This window comes from Mastigoproctus giganteus, chromosome 11, assembly GCF_048544385.1.
Source record: "Mastigoproctus giganteus isolate SK-2022 chromosome 11, ASM4854438v1, whole genome shotgun sequence".
NCBI lineage: Eukaryota > Metazoa > Arthropoda > Arachnida > Uropygi > Thelyphonidae > Mastigoproctus > Mastigoproctus giganteus.
The window spans coordinates 87,408,699-87,428,067 of record NC_143585.1 but is presented as its reverse complement, the minus strand read 5'-3'; the positions used below and the strand labels follow the sequence as shown (position 1 = coordinate 87,428,067).

Below are 19,369 nucleotides of genomic sequence, written 5' to 3'. Positions count from 1 at the left end.
AAAGAGCTGCATTTTCAGTTAAACTGAAACTTGAAATTATTCAAAAGTTTGAAAACAATGCATCTGTAAAATCTCTAAGGAATCATTAAAATAAGGATGTATTAAAATGGCCAAACATTAACAAGTATCGCGCAGAATCAGATTTGTCAATAATAATATAGTAGCAATATGTTATTAGTCATTCTCGAGTTACGTAAAATTCAACAAAGTAAGAAGTCCTGGAACGTATCTCTTACGTATGTCGGGGACTTTTGTATTTTTGGATTAACCGGGAAATCGATTATCCAGGATTCGTTTTTTACCATCTATCCTGGAAAATCAAGAGTCTACTGTGTGTGGGTGCGTGTGTGTGTATATATATATATAACTTTTCTTTTTTTTTTTCTGGCTAATGATGTATAGGCTAGCTTCCTTACATTATTTGCAACTACTAATACTAAATGGCCAATGCTGCTTATGGATTAAATTTTATGAGTCAGGTAACATGGGGTTCATGATGGTCTCTCACTGTTTTTAATTTTTATTAATGATGCTGATATAGGTATATCAAGTATGATGTCTGTGATTACTGTTGTTACAAAGGTGAGCATGATGGTTATTAATATTAATCTAGATAAACTAAGCAAAATGACAAATGAGCTTTAATACTAATAAATGCAAAGAACATTAAATAAAAATTACGTAATAATTCCAGAATAACATATCATTTGAGTAGAAACAAAAGAATCAAGGTATTTAAAAGGGGAAACCTAGGGATAGCTGCATAGTCCAACGTGATGTTCTCTGAACAATGCAAACAGGCTGGTAGAACAGCTCATGTTTACCTGTCATTGTTATATACGCAACAAGGGACTGTCCATTGCAGGGTCCTCAGTACAGTCATATGCAGTGCCCATAAACCATTTTTTCTGAGAATGTGTAGTTGAAGGAAATTCTAGAACTTTAATTGTTCTGAAATAAAATTAAAAGTTTTAAGTATTTAAATTACCTCTCCTTGCCTTACCTTCAAAAAAAAAAAAAAATGCCTTCACAAGTAAATTTACCGAATGGAATCGGCAGAAGTTTATTTAACAAATTCCATTTTCCAAAGTTTGTGTTTTTTGAATGGAAAATTACACATTCTACTATATGACTAATTACAGATGATTATATAATAAAAAAAAAGATGAAATCTGTGAAGGTGTGAATAGTAAACTCCTATTATAGTGCTTTTGAAGGTAGACCAACCCCAAAAGCCACCATAACCCTTTCCCCACATCACAGGACTGATTGTGGGACCTAGGTATGTCACACACAGCATGCCCATACTGTGACTGACATACCAAGCTAAACACATCGCAATATATATATATACATACATACACACACTTTTTTTTTTTTTTTTTTTTGATAAATATTTAATGTTTTATTTTCTTTTATTAGTGTTGTCCAACCTTTTTGTCTGGGCGGCATACAGAAACTTTGACAGCAGGTACAAATAAGTGAATATTCCATTCTATAAAGCCACATCTTGAATACTGCATACAATTTTGGAAAAGTGTATACAGAGAAGATTAGTTTGGAGCAAAAAAAGGGTATTCTTAAGGAAGACTGGGGTTCTATAAACGGCAGCATCTGGAAACTAGGTTTCTACACAGTGGCCTAAGTATTCATTGCTTAAGTCTTTAAAAGAGTTGAGCATACTAAATGTTAACAGCATCTTCATTCTTTCTCAGATAACACACACAGGGGAACTTAAATTGAAAAGGATAGTTACAAAACAGATATACAGAAATTTGCCTTCAGCCAGAGTAACTGAATGTTATAATAATTTTCCTCTTAATGCTGTGGACAGTAGTTTTATTAAATATAAAGGATTGGATAAATTATTAAAATGAATGGACAAATGAAACATGTAAAGAGGTTTTTTTCGGACCTCTGCTGTATAAGCATCCTTGCAACAATTTACATTAACTAACTAAAACATAACAAACAGACAAAATTTTCCTTATTTATACTACAGCACAACCACCAAGTCAGAGTTTACAATAAATCATCAATATACAATCATTAATCATATTTAACAGTTGTGTTTTTAAACTACGGTCCACTCAAAGAGCATGTTCTAGTGTACTCCCACTCAGCTACATCATGCCTAAGTAAGTCACTGTTAAAATATTTTCCAAAAACTGATGGAGATGGGTTCATTCAGGTTTTTTCTTGGGTGTGGGGGGTTCATTCTTAGGCATAAAGTGAACTTAAATTTTATACCAAAGGAACCTCTTGGATAATACCGTACAGGATATTACTCAACAATTTAAAATGGCATAAGGAGTAAACAATTACATATTCTTAACCTTCATTAAACCTTCATCCAGAGTGAATTTTTTTTAAATCTTATATCAATGTCCGGTTATAAGATTCTGAATGTGCTTGGTGTGGCATCGTAATATTTATCTTTCAAACAAATAAAAATTGCTAATGTTGACTCCTCTGTCCTTGTAAAATTAGTAGTCTCAAGCAAAACCTTTTAAATGGAGGCAATGACATGATTTGTTGAAGGATACTCTTTTCTTTTCCAATTATAACACTGTTTCTTGACTGGTGTGCTTCACTGCCTCTGTTTGTTGTATTTTTTTTTTTTTTTTTATGTGAACCCCAAACTGAGAGGTATTAGAACCTATAGTACTTAGTACTGTGTTTGGGTTGGAGGTTGAGAAGACGAAAGAAGATATTTGTTGACATTGGACTTGAACTTTTGAAGATTGTAATTTTCAGGAAATACATATGAAGAAAGGTTGTTCCAGAAAATGGCAGTTGAATGAATAAATGAGGAAGATGAAAAGTTGGTTCTGTGGGTTTGAAGTTGGACAGTAAATGGATGTTGGCTGGTGGCGGCACGTGTTCGGACTGTTTTGAAAGAGAGAGCGGGAATTATAGAAGCCCATTCAGAAGAACAGGGCTCATGGAAGTATCTGTAGAAGAGGCATGCAGCAGAAACAGTACGTCTATGAGAAAGCGAGTGGAGAGACTCTGTTAGAGATGAATCATTAATTAACCTAACTGCCCTCTTCTGAATGGAATCAAGAAGCTTGAGAGGTTTCGGGGGCACCACTCCAGATATTCCATGGCAGGGCAGATTTGCGATTTATACAGAGTGAGCAGCTGTTTGGAAGAAAAGTAACGCTGAGAGCGAAAGAGAAAACCAAGTTTTTTAGATACAGAGGAGCAATGTTTGTAATGTGCTTGTGCCAAGAGAGATTAGAAGTCAGGGTAATCCCCAAAAGAGATATATCATTTTGCCTAGAAATCGGAGTGTCACTAAAGATAAGCATAGGAGCAGAAGAATCCTTTTTGCGAGATATAAGACAAGACTGAGTTTTAGAAGGGTTGAAATCAACTAAGTTGTCTTTGCCCCACTGGAGAATTACCTGAAGATCGGCATTTAAGGAATTGGTAGCAGATTTTTGAGAAGTTGAAGCTGATTGAGCAGGACAAGGTTTCTCAAAATGAAAAGTGGAATGCAATGTGCTATCATCGGCAAAACTATGGATAGGATTTCCAGTCAATGGAAGAAGGTCGTTAATATACAAGAGGAAAAGAGTGGGGGAAAGAACTGAACCTTGGGGGACACCAGCATTAGTGGAGAAGTTAGAAGACAGAGAGCCATCTACCATCACCCTCAGTGAGCGATCAGAGAGAAAACTGGATAACCAATTACTAAAAACATTGGCAAACCATAAGATGGAAGCTTGTTTAGAAGACCTTTATGCCAAACACAATCAAAAGCCTTTGAGATGTCAAGAGCAACTACCTGTGTTTCACCAAACCTTTCCATTGAATTAGTCCATAAATGGGTAACATAAGCCAGAATATCACCAGTGGATCGACACTGACAGAATCCATACTGGTGATCGTTGATCAGACGGAAGGTTTCTAGGTAGTTTAAGAGTTGGCGGTTAATTGATTTCTCCATTACTTTAGAAAGAGCAGAAGTAATTGCAATGGGACGATAATTGGATGGGAGGAATTTGTCACCCTTTTTAGGAACTGGCTGGATATGAGCAAATTTCCAAGCAGAAGGAAAAACACTTCTGGAATAAGAAAGTGAAAAAAGGCGGCAAAGAAAAGGAGTAAGTTCAGGAGCACAGGTTTTGAGAACAAGTGGAGAAATACCATCAGGACCTGGAGCTTTCTTAGCATCAAGATTCATCAAAATCCTTCTGATATCCTTTTGACGGAAGACCACAGGAGGCATTGAATGGAGCATGTTGGGAATGGTTGGAGGTATGCATTAAGGGTGTACATACTACACATAGAAAGAATATGAACTTTAAAGAAATTTCTTTAAGTTATTTTTGTTATTATAAAACCATCCATCCCACATGAAAATTCTTGGCAACACCTCCAACTGCAACCATAGTATTTGTATGACTGATTTATTTACTAACCACAAGTTTTCATAACAGCTGAATTCTTTCCAGTATAAGATAAGACTCGGGATTTCAGCTAGCTACAGAAATATGATTTTTTATAATATTTAAATGGCATGTTGCACAGGTTAATAGCAAATTTCTTGTTTTAACCTAGTTTTTTTGTGACTGAAAAACAGTTAAATTTCTTTTATGAAAAAAAAGCTGCAGGCACTATGAAATTCATATTCTTACAATGATACTTAAGAAAATATTGGTTTTGGGCAAAGGAAAAAAAAAAATCCAGGAAATATTACCAATAGAGAAAATAGTAGCACTGTTGTTAATTACTTGGAATTTCTATTAAGCCCTTAGGCCATACATAAAGGGCAGGTAGGGTAATTGGGCATTAATCACATTAAGCAACTTAATCCTCTGAACATGTGGTAGTTCAATGTGAACTGAACCAAATGCACTGAAATGCATTGTGTTCTAAGCCATCATGGAATACACTTCTGTTTCCAAGAGCCATTCTGCAATTTTGTTATTATTGCAAGTGTCTTAGCTCTCTGAAAGTAGTGAAGATTAGAGAAAAACCTAGTATTGCTCTTGGGAAGGCAGCTACTAAAATGGGGAACTGAAGGAATGAGGAAAAGCAAACACTGAAATTGCTGATGTACAAAAAGCAACAATTTGGTAGCAACTATCACTTTATTTACATCAACCATCATGTGTCCTTGAAGTTAACATGCATTTTCTTCACTTATCTGTAGTAAAAACAGAACTGCTTCTTTTTTCTTTGCCAAAGAGTGTAAAGAAATGACCAAAATACAAAACTTGTAGAACCATATGGAGGTTGAAGGAAATGGATCTGAAATCATTTTGTGCAATTAAGAAGCTAGTGCTCACTGTCACATGGGCTACAGCATCAGCAATGACCTCAAAAAGAGAGGCAGAAAGTTTAATAATGGAACAAAAATTAATCTGAGTGGTGTCAATTGCTGTAAAGTTTTTGGCAGTTACAGTATCTCGTGATATGCATTATATATGATCATAGCCATAGTTTTCTCCCCATTATGATTATATGGGAATGTTTTTAGCCAGATGTTGTTGGAAGTTGAAGCTCTTTAATAACACTGTAAATACTATATTATTAAACATTCTTTGTTCTCAGATAATACCAACTAGAGAACTATTCAACAATGAAGAATTAATGGAGATGACTATTCAACAATGGAGATGACTTTTGTCCTGCATCACTGAGCAGTGTTTTTTTGTATTCAATAAACACTAAAACATTCTATTGGCTCAGTAATTCATCAGATCTCAACACCATTAAAAATCTGAAAATGTAGTTTATAAAAAAAAAAAAACACCTAATGAAAAAAAACTTTCATATGAAACAGTTGCAAGCCAGTAAATTACAGTATGGTATCACGAAATAGTGCAAGAAACATTAAAAATCCTCATGTTCCACACCCAACCATTGTAAAACAGTTACATTCTCTTAGACACCCAATAACATTTTAATTATGGTTTTAAGTGAGTAATAAAGCCTTTTTAGAAACTGTCATTAATTACTATTGTTTAATCCATTAGTAATATATGCCTAAATTATTTTTATGCCATAATATTTTCTTCAGTTAATACTACCTTAAGATTATGAATTTTCTAGCGCCCAGCTTTTTATTCATAAAAAAACTTAAACCTGTATTTTAGAGTCTTCTTTTCCCACTCTCAGGGCAGTTTTAACGCATGAGCGCACCCGGTGGACGCCAGGGACCTCACTTAGGGTTAAAGGATTTTTGAGTCAAAAATGCAAAAAACTGATTTAAACCTGAAATGCTATTAATTTGTCCAGCATCATTGATGACACCATGAAAGCACAACTGGAAACTGTTCGTTAATTCCGATAAGTCTACATTGAGCTGGCTCATTTCCAAAGCTAGGCCTAGTAATTGAACAAAAATCAATGTAAGGAAATTTTATAGATAGTTTCCAAGAAAACAGGTGGATACACGAAAAATTAAAAAAGGGGAGAGAAAAATGGGCACTGTATCGTCCTACAAAATTTTGCCCTTTACTGAAACTACAAGATAATCACCATAACCTGGATATCATCATTCTTCTCTTCCTTTTCTTGGTGATTCCCTTCTCTCTCTCTCTCTCTCTCTCTTAGGGTACTCGGGAATTTTTTTTTTTTTTTTTTTTTTGGCTGGTGCAGCATAAGCCTCAGGCTTCCTTGCACCAAATAGCTAATAATAATAAAATAATAACAACAACCAAGAAAGCTACCAAATTAGTTTCAATTACAAAACTAAGTTGAAGTTACTGTAAAAATTAATTAATATTACCGAACTAAGCATCATATAAACCTGACATTAAACTAATCGGGATCTGTTACGATCAGAGACTCTGCCCAACATTAATTTGCTTGTATCATAAAAACTGAAAACAGATGTTTTTGGTTGTACTTTAATAAGAAACCCTTACCAACAGATAAACATATCACAGAAGAGTAAGATACATCTTATTACTGTGCAAATCTCTTACCCATGGATCTTTGCGACAGCAAATGATGTCCAGCTGTAGCTCCACCCACTGCTCGCGCTAATTGGCTGCTATCACCATGATTTTCAGTTAAGAGTGGATGCTGTTCTGAGTACAGCCGGCGGGAATATAGAAAACTCCTACGACAAGAAGAGTTTTCTTTATTTAATTTTATACTTTCAGCATATACTTTCATTTCCACTAGTGAAAAAAGGTCAGGTTATATTACGCCACCAAACTCGGGACGCTTAAATCCATCCCGAATTTGTTGGAATAATCCAGGGCCGCTGGCCAGTAAGGCAACTTGCCACAAACGCCTGGCCGTTAATAAAATGTTTTACATTTAACATTCAGTATCAAATTTTTCTCTACCCCAAATACAAAATATCTTTTCTCATTTATTGTACTGTTAGGTTTTCACTTTTTACAATTATACAAATATGCCACAACAATAGATACAGTAATCCATAATCCCTTTTAAAACGACATTAGGTGTGGAAATTCACGCAGTGTACTATTAGTTGGGCCATAAAATTCTGGTAATCACCCTTATAATGCTGAGTGTAGGCGTGAATTTTTCAAGCGGAAGTGTAGATATGGTGAAAGAGGCCTATGGGCTCCGGATTCATATTATTGAAATGAAAAAATTATAATTCCTCAGAGTGGTTAATACTAGAATATACATATAGAGAACGGTTAGTATACAAAAGAGCTTTCGGCTGAGTAGACAGCCTTCTTCAGTTAAACATATAAAATGACAGTTAGAATGGAGATGTGCACTGCCAAGTTGGTGCGTGAGGCGCGTGGCTAATTGTTGGAGGTTAAAGTTTGTGGCTGTGACGTATGGTGGTGACGCGGCCAGCGTTTGTCTATGGACAGAATTATTGCTTCTGTGATGGGGTTAACTTGACAACCACTGCACTTTATCCCATGTGATTTTAGGATTCTACCGATCTGTTGTGACAGGTTGGGGTAGTATGGGATAAATGCCTTCGTGGATGACTCACCACTGTTGACGTTACTGTTGGTCGCTACGTTGTCGCGTGCCTGTAGGTCACACCTGTCAAGGATGTCGATGGGATAGCCACACCTCGCAAGGTCGCCTTTGACCCTGGTGATCTCTGTGCATCTTTCACCTGCAGGGCTAGAGTGTGTCCAGGCGCGAGTTAGCAAGGTTCGGGCAGTGGTGAGGAGGTGATCCCGTGCGTGTGCTGACCGGAAGTTGGTAAATTTGCCAGCACACATAGGTTTACGATAAACTGTCGTCTTCAAGCATGTGTCTTCGCGCTGGACGAGGGTATCTAGGTATGGTATGGCGTTTTTCGACTCCAGCTCAATCGTGAATTTTATGAAGGGCGATAGTGAGTTGAGGTGGGTCAGGATTTGCTGACCTGAGTCTCTAGGGATAACTACGAACACATCGTCTACATAGCGACACCAAAAGGCGATGTGATCTGGTGCGTGTGTAAACGCACGTCCCTCTAACTCCTCCATCACGATGTTTGCCATGACCGAACTGACAGGGGAACCCATGGTTGTGCCATGCACCTGCTGGTAAATTGAGTAGCTAAACATGATTGCACCCCCTGTTAAGCACAGTCTGAGGGCAGTGGAAATGTCATCAGGTGTCAGTCTCGTTCTGTCGCTAAGGTTTCATCATTGTCCAAGAGTTGTTTTGCACAAGAGATGGCAAGTTCCACTGGGATGGAGGTAAAGAGTGATATTACATCGAACGATGCCATGACTTGATCTTGTGAGATGGATATAGTGCGGATCCTTTCTATGAACTCAATACTGTTGGACACGGTGTAGGTGGTCTTGCCAACTAGAGGAGAAAGAAGCCTCGAGACAACTATCCTCATCAATAGTTGGCTCAAACAGGGGAAGATAACACAGTCAAACCGTAATCACCTCCGTGCCTCCAGGTGTCAGATCCCACGGTTTTACGGCCTGCCGAAGGTACACAAAGAAGACACACCACTAAGACCAATTGTATCCTGCTGTGGATCACCGATTTACGAGTTGTCTAAGTTTGTCTTAGACAACTCGTAATCCATTCTAACTGTCATTTAATATGTTTTTTTTTTTTTTTTTTTTATGAAAACCAAAACACGAAAGGTATCAAAACCTATAGTACTTAGTACCGTGCATGGGTTGAAGGAGAAGTATGGGGGGGGGTGCCGAAAACTTTGCTCTAGAGACTAAACATGGGTTTCACCACTTCAAGCCTCCAATAAGCAAAGTGGTGGTATTTCACCAGTTGATGAAATTCATCTACCACCTACAAAGACCTCGGTTCCTGAGGGGGTTTGTCTGGTTTCCTAATCAGCTTGATAAGGGCAGTCTTCTACAGATCCGGGAAAGTCTCAGCATCTGAGGAAGGCTGTCTACTCAGCCGAAAGCTGTTTTGTATACTAACCGATATTCTAGTATTAACCGCTCTGAGTAATTATAATTTTTTCATTTCAATAAGAAGTGTAGATATGAAGGCTTAAAATTTAATTACTGTACATGAAAACATATATACTTCACCACTTGCACTTAAGAACAATTATTTAAGGAACAACTATATTCTTTATTATTATTATTATTATTATTATTATTATTGCTCTTATATTATTTCTCCCTGATTGGGGGATTCCGTTCCATGACGGGTACTGCTACCAAGACAATACAAAGGTAGTTGTATTGTCTGGTGTTACTGTTGGTCGAAGAAATCTCTGACTGTCCTACAGGTGTTCAGGATTGCGACTTTCTGGAGTTCCTTGTAGGTGTTCTCTGGGCGACCTATTGCTGCTAGGCTGCTTTGGCACCATACCGGTGGTTGACACGATGATGGGGATGGTCATTACTTCTCACATATGCCACATCCCCTTGACCTAATGTCTGAGGTTCATGTACTTCCTAATTTTTTCCTTGTGGGTTTTCTAGACATTGTTAGTGTTGGGCATCGCTATGTCATTCAGCTAGGTAGCCTTTTCCATCTTGTCCACAAGGGTTATGTCCGGTCTGTTGTGCGAGATGGTCTTATCCGTTATTAAGGCGCGGTCCCATTACAACTTGTGGGTTTGGGTTCCTGGGGGTTCGTACTTGTTGTATGGTACATTTTCTTTGGTCAACTGGTACTTCCTCGCTAGCTTCTGATATATTATCCTGGCTACCTGGTCGTGACTATGAGTGTACTCAGTCTAGGTGATCACATTGCAGCCGCGGGGATGTATCAAATCGTTTCTGAGGCCTCGTGGCGTCATCGACATATGTCATCTGACATTCCAGGCTCCGTTCCGATGTATTTTCTATAGTTTCTGGTGTTGATTACTTGGTCTTGGATGGCCAGCATGAATCCTTCAGTCTCAGGTAAGAGCATCTCGCTTGTGAGCCATGCATTGGAAGCAATGTTATCGATGTGATCTTGATGGAGGTTATTGTAGTGTCTGCCATGGAGTGACTTCTTTGCCCATCTTTCTAACTTCGTTTCTTGTACTGTCTGGGCTCTTAGGTTGATTGGGGTATACCACTTATCTATCATCCTGATGGAGTGGTGCTGTGTTGTTCGCGAAGTAATCCTTCAGTTTAACTATCTCTGTTTTCTGTTGCTCTATCAGGTATATCAGGCCCCTTCCTCCCTCTTTCCGAGCTATTGTTAGTCTCTCCACTGCTGACTTCGGGTGGTGTTGGCAGATCTTGGTCATCATTTTCCTTGTATTTTGTATGATATCTTCTAGCTCGGTGTTAGTCCAACCTATGATGCCGAAGGTGTACGTTGGTACTGGAGCTGCATACTTGTTTATGGCTTTAACTGTGTTCCCTCCTTTCAATTTTGCTTTCAGCAGGCTTCTGAGTCTCTGATGATATTTTTCGGTCAAGCATTTCTTGATTTCCTTGTGCTCTAACTGCTGAGCCTGCATCATCCCTAGGTATTTGTAGGTTTCTCCTTCTGTCATAGCTTCGATCTCTTTACCAGTCAGCAGCTGGTAGTTTCGACCAAATAATTTTCCCTGGTGCAGTGTGTGAGTCTTGCATTTGTTTATACCAAATTCCATCCTGCTGTCCTTGCTGAATTCTTTGGTGATTCGGAGTAGTTCCTGGAGTTGCTTCTTGGTTGCCGCGTACAGCTTGATGTCATCCATGTATATCAGGTGGGTGAGGGTATAGAGGTTCTTTCTTCCATCTTTGATGTTATATCAACCCGCTGTCCCCCATTGAGCATGGGGGACAGCGGGTTGAGGGCTAGACAGAACTAAAGTGGGCTCAGAGCATCTCACTGAAAGATTTCTCTTCTAATGGGGATTGGCCTGGTTTTTGTGATGTTCTCGACCTTAATCGTGGTATTCCATTTCGCCATTGTTGCACCTAGGGAGTTTGTTACTATCAGATTCACATTCTAGATCTTCAGGCTCTCTATTAGCCAGCTATGAGGTACGGAGTCTAAGGACTTGCGGTAATCGCTGTAGGCAGTGTATAGGTTGCGGTGCTTCTTAAAGCCTTGCTCCATAACTGCGGCATCTATGGTTAATTGCTCCTTGCATCCTTTGCTACTCCGCATGCATCCTTTCTGCTTTATCTTCAAACAGGCCTACGGGGCTGGGAAATTCCATACTGCAATAATTAAAGACAAACACCAGCCAAGGAATTAAAAATTTACTATAAAAATAAAATATACAGAAATAAAATATATTGAAAACACTATCGGAAGACTAAAATATTACAATAAATTACGATAAAATAAACTACGATAAAAACGTTAAAAATATAGTTAAAAATACCGAAGCAATAAAATTATCTAAAATAAACTGGATTAAAAGGGATAAAACCTGAAGCTTTCGGAGACTGCGGTCTCCTTCTTGAACAGTATACTATTACTGCAATGACACATCCTTAAGACGCAGGCCCAAATTTTAATTCCTTGGCTGGTGTTTGTCTTTAATTATTGCAGAATCCTTTCTGCTGTTCGGCCATTATGTTCTGACTCTCTGATATCTTCTTAGTTATGCAGCTGCTCAGGATCTTCTACATCGATGGGGGGCATGGCCTGTATTTCGCCGGGTTTCTTGTATCTTCATCTTTAGGCTTCAGATATGTGACTCCTTCAGCGAGAAACTTCTGGATTGCTTCCGGGTGCCTTATCATTCCAGTGAACTGCTCTGCTAGGTGCTTGTGTGTGCAGGTGAGCTTCTTGTACCAGAAGTTGTGGATGTTATCAATTCCAGGGGTTCGCCAGTTCTGCGTGTTCCTAATCGGCATTTTACTTCTTCTTCTCGAACTCCCACTCTCTCATTAGCATTAGTAGAGGCATTTGATGCAAGAAAGCAAGCTTATGCAGCATCAGCCAAAAAAAAAAAAAAAATTAAAAAAATAAATAAAAATAAATAAAAAATAACCACTTCCACTTCACCCCCCTGTTCGTTCGAAATACCTGTCCAGCTGAGCCTTAAACTTATTTAGGCTATCAACCTCCACGACAAGGGATGGAAGTCTGTTCCACCAACCAGCCACCCGCTAGATAAAGGCAAATTTCCTCACGTCTATCCTACAAATGTCTTTCCTCAATTGGAATTTATGCCCTCTCAGGTGATTATTCTGAGCAAGGGGAAAAATCCCATCAGCATTGAGCATGCTCAAACCATTCAAGGCTTTATACACCTCTATCAGATCACCTCGCTGGTGCCTAGTCTCCAGACACTGTAATTTGCAAAAGTTAAGCCTTTCTTCATAAGAGCACCCCTTTGTTCCATTCACCAATCTTGTTGCCCTTCTCTGTACTCGTTCCAGCATCTCTACATCCTTCTTGAAATGAGGCTTCCAGACCTGTATACAGTACTCTAGGTGTGGCTTGACCATTGCCTTATATAAGGGAATAATCACCTCCTTATCCCTGCTAGAAAAATTCCTATATATCACCGACAATACACCATGAGCTACTCCTGCAGCCCGTCTGCACTGACAGAAAACTTCATATCTGCCTGCACAACCACTGCCGGGTCCCTTTCATTCTCTACCACTGTCAGTGTAGTACCACACAGTTAATACGTTGCTCTGGGGTTGCTGTTTCCCATATGTAGTACTTTAGATTTGCCAATGTTAAACTTCATTTTCCACCATTTAGCCCATTTGCTCAACCTTTCCAGATCCTGTTGCAGTAGCATAGTGTCAGTAGTGTCCTTGACAACCCTGCCAACCTTCGTATCGTCTGCAAACTTGGACATTAAGCTTGATATACCATCATCAATATTATTTATAAATACAGAAAACAACAATAGACCCAACACTGAACCCTGAGGGACTCCACTAATAATATTAGTCCACGATGAGCAGTGTCCATTGATTACCACTCCCTGTCTTCTCCCCCTCAACCACCCCTTTATCCATAGCAGCAATTTGCCTCCAATGTCACACTGTTCCAATTTGTGTAGCAGTCTTCCATGTGCAAGAGTATCAAAAGCCTTTCTAAGATCCAAGTATACAATATCAAAGTTATTCCCTGCATCCAGTTCTTTTGTGACTGCCTCATAATATCCAATCAAATTGGTCAGGCAAGGCTTCCACTTAACAAAACCATGCTGTGTCCGAGCTATAACTGAAGTCTTGTCTAAATGATCCTGCAGTGCTTCTTTAACCAGTGCCTCCATTAATTTTCCTGGAACAGAAGTTAAGCTCACAGGTCTATAATTACTTGTGTCAGTCTTTGATCCTCCTTTGTGAATTTGGGTCACATTTGCACATTTCCAGTCCATGGGTACCTCCCCTGAGTCCAAGGAAGCTCTCATAATTATGGCTAAGGGTTTGCTTACTTCCTTTGCTGCCTCCTTTAATATAACTGAATAGATCCCATCCACCCCGGGTGCCTTTCTTGTGTTTATCTTCAACAGTTTCTCCTTTACTTTACTCCCAGTTATTTCAAGATTCTGTAGCTTACTGCTAGAGTTGAATACACCTCTGGCATTCCCCTCGCTGAATAACTCCTCATGTGTGAATGTCGATGCAAAATATTCATTTAGTTTGTTAGCTACCTGAGCAGGGTTATCAATATTTGACCCATGAATATCAAGTGGACCAATCTGATTCTTCCCTTTCCTTCTAGAGTTTACATAAGTAAAGAACTCTTTGCTGTTTTTCTTTGCATCCCTTGCCAAGGATTTCTCGTAATCTGCCTTCACCTGCCTAACCTTTATAACTTGGTTGCATATCAACTTGTATCTATCATAGGCTTCTGTGTCATGTGTTAATTTGTAAGTATCCCATGCATTTTTCTTCTCTGCCATATGCCTCATTAGTTCATCTGACATCCATTTTGGCCTAAACCTATTAATACATATTAACTTATTTTCTAGAGTAGCTTTATATTCCTATTTACGGTACTTAAGTTTAAAGTAACCTAGATAGAGATTTTGTAGGTATTACTTAGTATCGGAAAGGGTATCAAATCAACGTGTTTACCGTTCATAATAGCCGCCATTGTTACGGGAAAATTAATCAGTAAAATCTATTAATCTTGTCGAACTTCATTGGCAATTAAATTGTACTTTTAACTATACATATAACCATTTAGATTACGTAACATAAATAATTAGTAACAATAAATAATTAATACATAACTTTATACGGAAGTTATATAAAGGGATTTCGTAGATAACACTCGTTACTGAAACAAATATTTCGTAGATAGCACTCGTAGATTTCGTATATAACACTCGTTACTGAAACATAAATATAGCGCTATAACTGTGTTGTGATACAAGTTTAGAATTTGATTTTGTACAGAAATTGAAATTTTACTGAAAGTAAATCGAAATCATGACTCAAACCAGAGCAACAAAGCAAAAGGCTCAAGCTAATGGGAATGTTGTGGCTCGGGGGAGCAGTTGCCCTCTGAATCACAGCCTTTTAAGATGCACTATTTGCTTGATGTTTGCGGAGCAGTCAAGTATGGGACATGACACTGCCATGGGAGATGTCTTTGTATGTGCGCGATGCAAGGAGTGTAAGGAAATCAGGCGACAGCTCAGCGTTGTTATGGGCCTATATGAGAGCTTGAAGGATAGGGTGGATGCCCTCGAAGGATTACAAGTGAGGGGCCCATCAAGCTCAGCTGCTGACACCAATGCCAGAGCTTGCACTTGGTCATCGTGCAACACAGCAGCAACCCACAAGGCAGAATGCGCTGGTCCCAAAGGAACTAGTAGTTGTTGGTGACTCTATTGTCAGGGAAACGGGAAACATGCTTGGTAAAAAGGATAGGTGGAACAGGACCAGGGTATGTCTGCCAGGGGCAAAGGTTGATGACGTTGTGGAGCGGATATCATCTTTTAAGGGCACAAAAGGTGATATAGTTGTACACGTTGGCACAAATGATATTAAGAGTAGGAGACCGGTGGAATTACTTAACAAGTACAGGTCACTGATGAAAAAAAGCCGTGAATTAGGGTTGAATTTGTGTCTGCAATTCTGCCCAGACACAATAGGAGGGAGTATATGATGAGAGCCCTGTCGATCAATTCTGCCCTGGAAAGATTGTGCAAGGCTCAAGGGGCAGAATTTTTTTCAGCCTTGTCTGTACTTGTTAACAGGAGAGACTGCTTCTACAGGGATGGGATATACTTAAACAGAAAGGGTGCAAGAATGTTTGCTGATGCTATCGAGGCAGTGTTAGGTGGGTCGGAAAACTGCTAGATTGGGGGGATACAAGGACTAATAGATTAACAGTAGCCACTGGCAGAGGAGAAAGTGATTCTTGCACTCCTTCTATTGGAATGAGCAGCAGCCTGGAAAATAAGATGCAGGATATTTCAGACTGCTGGGAATCATGGGGGTACAAGTGAACACATGGGTTGTGTTAGGGTGGCTAAGAGGAAGAGCAGGTGCATGTATTCTTGCATGTACACCAATGCTAGGAGTTTAGTAAATAAATTTGATGAATTTGAGGTATTGCTCAAAACATCAAAGGCAGATATTGTTGGGATTTCAGAGACATGGTGTCACACATATAAGGAATTCAGAACTGGAATTTGGGGAGTACAATGTCTACAGAAAGGATAGGAAGGGAGGAGGGGCTATGCTATTAGTTAAGAAACACATAAAATCCAAGGAAGTGAAGCCAGTCGACATCGCTGGACAGTGCAATGTCCAGTCAGTTTGGTGTGACATAAGCATTGGGAGATCAAAATTGAGAGTAGGAGTGTGCTATAAGCCTAATGACTCTGATGAGTATAATAAGAAACTGTACAGAGAAATAGTGGGCCAGTAAATCAGAAAGTCTTATAATGGGGGATTTTAATTTCCCAGATATTGACTGGAATTTGGGGGCTGGTCACTCACACACTAGCAAGGCTTTTGTGGATTTATTGGATGATTGTTTTCTACATCAGCATGTTCGGGAGGCAACTAGAGGGAGTAATACTCTTGATTAGATTATCAGTAGTGATTCTTCATGCATTAAGAATCTGCAGTTAAATGAACCACTAGGTGGCAGTGATCAGTGTTCTGAAGTGGGAGTTACTCAAAGAGGTAACTACCATTAGGTGTAAAGGGAAGGGGTATTGCTTTCGTAAAGGCGACTACGATGGACTGAGACAGTATTTAAATTCTATACAGTGGGATCAACTGATGTTATCAAAAGCAAATTCAAATTGGGAAGCATTCAAAGAACTTTTCTTGGAAGCTACTAGGCTTTGCATACCAACTAAGAAATATTGTTCAAGGTTTAGGCCTGAATGGATGTCAGATGAACTAATGAAGCATATGGCAGAGAAGAAAAATGCATGGGATACATACAAATTAACACGTGACACAGAAGCCTATGATAGATACATACAAGTTGATCTGTAACTAAGTTACAAAGGAGGTTAGGCAGGCGAAGGTAGATTACGAGAGATCCTTGGCAAGGGATGCGAAGAAAAACAGCAAAGAGTTCTTTACTTATGTAAACTCTAGGAGATGAATCATATTGGTCCACTTGATATCGATGGCTCAACTGTTGATGACCCTGCTCAGGTAGCTAACAAACTAAATGAATATTTTGCATCGACATTCACACATGAGGAGTTATTCAGCGAGGGGAATGCCAGAGGTGTATTCAACTATAGCAGTAAGTTAGAGAATCTTGTAATGACTGAGAGTAAAGTGGAGGAGAAATTGTTGAAGATAAACACAAGAAAGGCACCTGGGGTGGATGGGATCTATAGTTATATTAAAGGAGGCAGCAAAGGAAGTAAGCAAACCCTTAGCCATAATTATGAGAGCTTCCTTGGACTCATGGGAGGGACCCATGGAATGGAAATGTGCAAAGGTGAACCCAATTCACAAGGGAGGATCAAAGGCTGACACAAGTAATTATAGACCTGTGAGTTTAACTTCTGTTCCTGGAAAATTAATGGAGGCACTGGTTAAAGAAGCACTGCAGGATCATCTAGACAAGACTTCAGTTATAGCTCGTACACAGCATGGTTTTGTTAAGGGGAAGTCTTGCCTGACCAATTTGATTGGATACTATGATGCAGTCACAAAAGAACTGGATGCAGGGAATAACTTTGATATTATATACCTGGATCTTAGAAAGGCTTTTGATACTGTTGCACATGGAAGACTGCTGCACAAATTGGAGCAGTGTGGCATTGGAGGCAAATTGCTGCTATGGATAAAGGGGTGGTTGAGGGGAGAAGACAGAGAGTGGTAATTAATGGACACTGCTCATCGTGGACTAATGTTATTAGTGGAGTCCCTCATGGCTCAATGTTGGGTCCATTATTGTTTTCTGTATTTATAAATGATATTGATGATGGTATATCAAGCTTAATGTCCAAGTTTGCAGACGATACAAAGATTGGCAGGGTTGTCAAGGACACTACTGACACTATGCTGCTGCAACAGGATCTGGAAAGGTTGAGCAGATGGGCTGAGAGGTGGCAATTGAAGTTTAACATTGACAAATGTAAAGTACTATATATGGGAAACAGCAACCCCAGAGCAACGTATCAACTGTGTGGTACTACACTGACAGTGGTAGAGAATGAAAGGGACCTGGGGGTGGTTGTGCAGGCAGATATGAAGTTCTCTGAGCAGTGCAGACGGGCTGCAAGAGTAGGTCATGGTGTATTGTCAATGATATATAAGAATTTTTCTAGCAGGGATAAGGAGGTGATTATTCCCTTGTATAAGGCAATGGTCAGGCCCCACCTAGAATACTGTATACAGGCCTGGAGGCCTCATTTCAAGAAGGATGTAGAGCTGCTGGAACGAGTACAGAGAAGGGCAACAAGATTAGTGAATGGAACAAAGGGGTGCTCTTACGAAGAAAGGCTTAAGTTTTGCGAATTACAGTGTCTGGAGACTAGGCACCAGCGAGGTGATCTGATAGAGGTGTACAAAGCCTTGAATGGTTTGAGCATGCTCAATGCTGATGGGATTCTTTCTCTTGCTCAGAATAATCACCTGAGAGGGCATAAATTCAAATTGAGGAAAGACAGATGTAGGATAGGTGTGCGGAAATTTGCCTTTAGCCAGCGGGTGGTTGGTAGGTGGAACAGACTTCCATCTCTTGTCGTGGAAGTTGATAGCCTAAATAAGTTTAAGGAACAGCTGGACAGGTATTTCGAACGAACAGATGGGTGAAGTCGAAGTGGTTATTTTTTCTTTATTTTACTTTATTTTTTTTTTTTTTGGCTGATGCTGCATAAGCTTGCTTTCTTACATCAAATGCCTCTACTAATGCTAATGATGCAGTGCTGGGCTCTCTCCCTTAAAGACAGTATACAGCTATTCCAGTGTAAAGGCAACTTCTATGTTTTGGCTTAAAAATTTATGCTTAATCATAGACATATTCACTGTATATCAACTCCCTTTGAAGTCATTTTTTGAATCTTGAATAATGGCATATCAGAAGCAGGTTGGGAGAACGAACATGTTTATTGTTATTCCTCACACATTTTTCAGTTCTCTATAGATGTATTTGCTCATCACAAGCAAATGCATTTACAGTGGGCACAGCAGTTGTTATTAACTGCACCATGCAAATGGATGGGGTTCAACACGAGCATCTTAAACTCCAAGGCACAGGAGTTGTATATACTACTGGCAATGGTGTGTAACAGCCTGAGAAATGTATGGATGGGAAACCACAGGCCTCCTGATAAATATCAATCAGTGCCTCACTGCAAACTTGTACACATCTATGACTTCTGCACTGCTGATGATCAGTCTTCATAAACCACCAAGACAACACTTTGTCAACAGAGGTAGTGGCATTAACTGGGTACACAAGTATTCTGGTGAGTTCTATGCTCTCGCCCAAGGCCATTAAACTCTCCCAATCTCAGCACAATGGAACGTGTGTGACATCATGTAATGCTCATTTGGTGCCTGGATCCAGTAATATGCTAACCACAGTACATCCCAGCAACTGTATTAATATTAATCATAAGGTGGAATGAGTG

The 19,369-nt window shown here is 39.3% G+C and overlaps 1 protein-coding gene across 4 annotated transcripts in view; it reads right to left on the bottom strand.

The window, feature by feature from the left end:
• Nucleotides 1–6,924, bottom strand: part of LOC150078230 (3'-5' exoribonuclease 1-like) — a 149,614-nt gene extending 142,690 nt beyond the window's left edge. For 3 of the 4 annotated variants that reach the window (XM_090384873.1, XM_090384871.1, XM_090384874.1), the window contains exon 1: nucleotides 6,746–6,914. In XM_090384873.1, the coding sequence (XP_090240999.1) occupies nucleotides 6,746–6,760 (15 nt within the window). In that variant the 5' untranslated portion in view covers nucleotides 6,761–6,914. Of the gene's footprint in view, nucleotides 1–6,745 lie in introns of all 4 variants that reach the window. The other variant, XM_090384872.1, reaches the window with a different exon arrangement.
• Nucleotides 6,925–19,369: the final 12,445 nt, after the last annotated feature.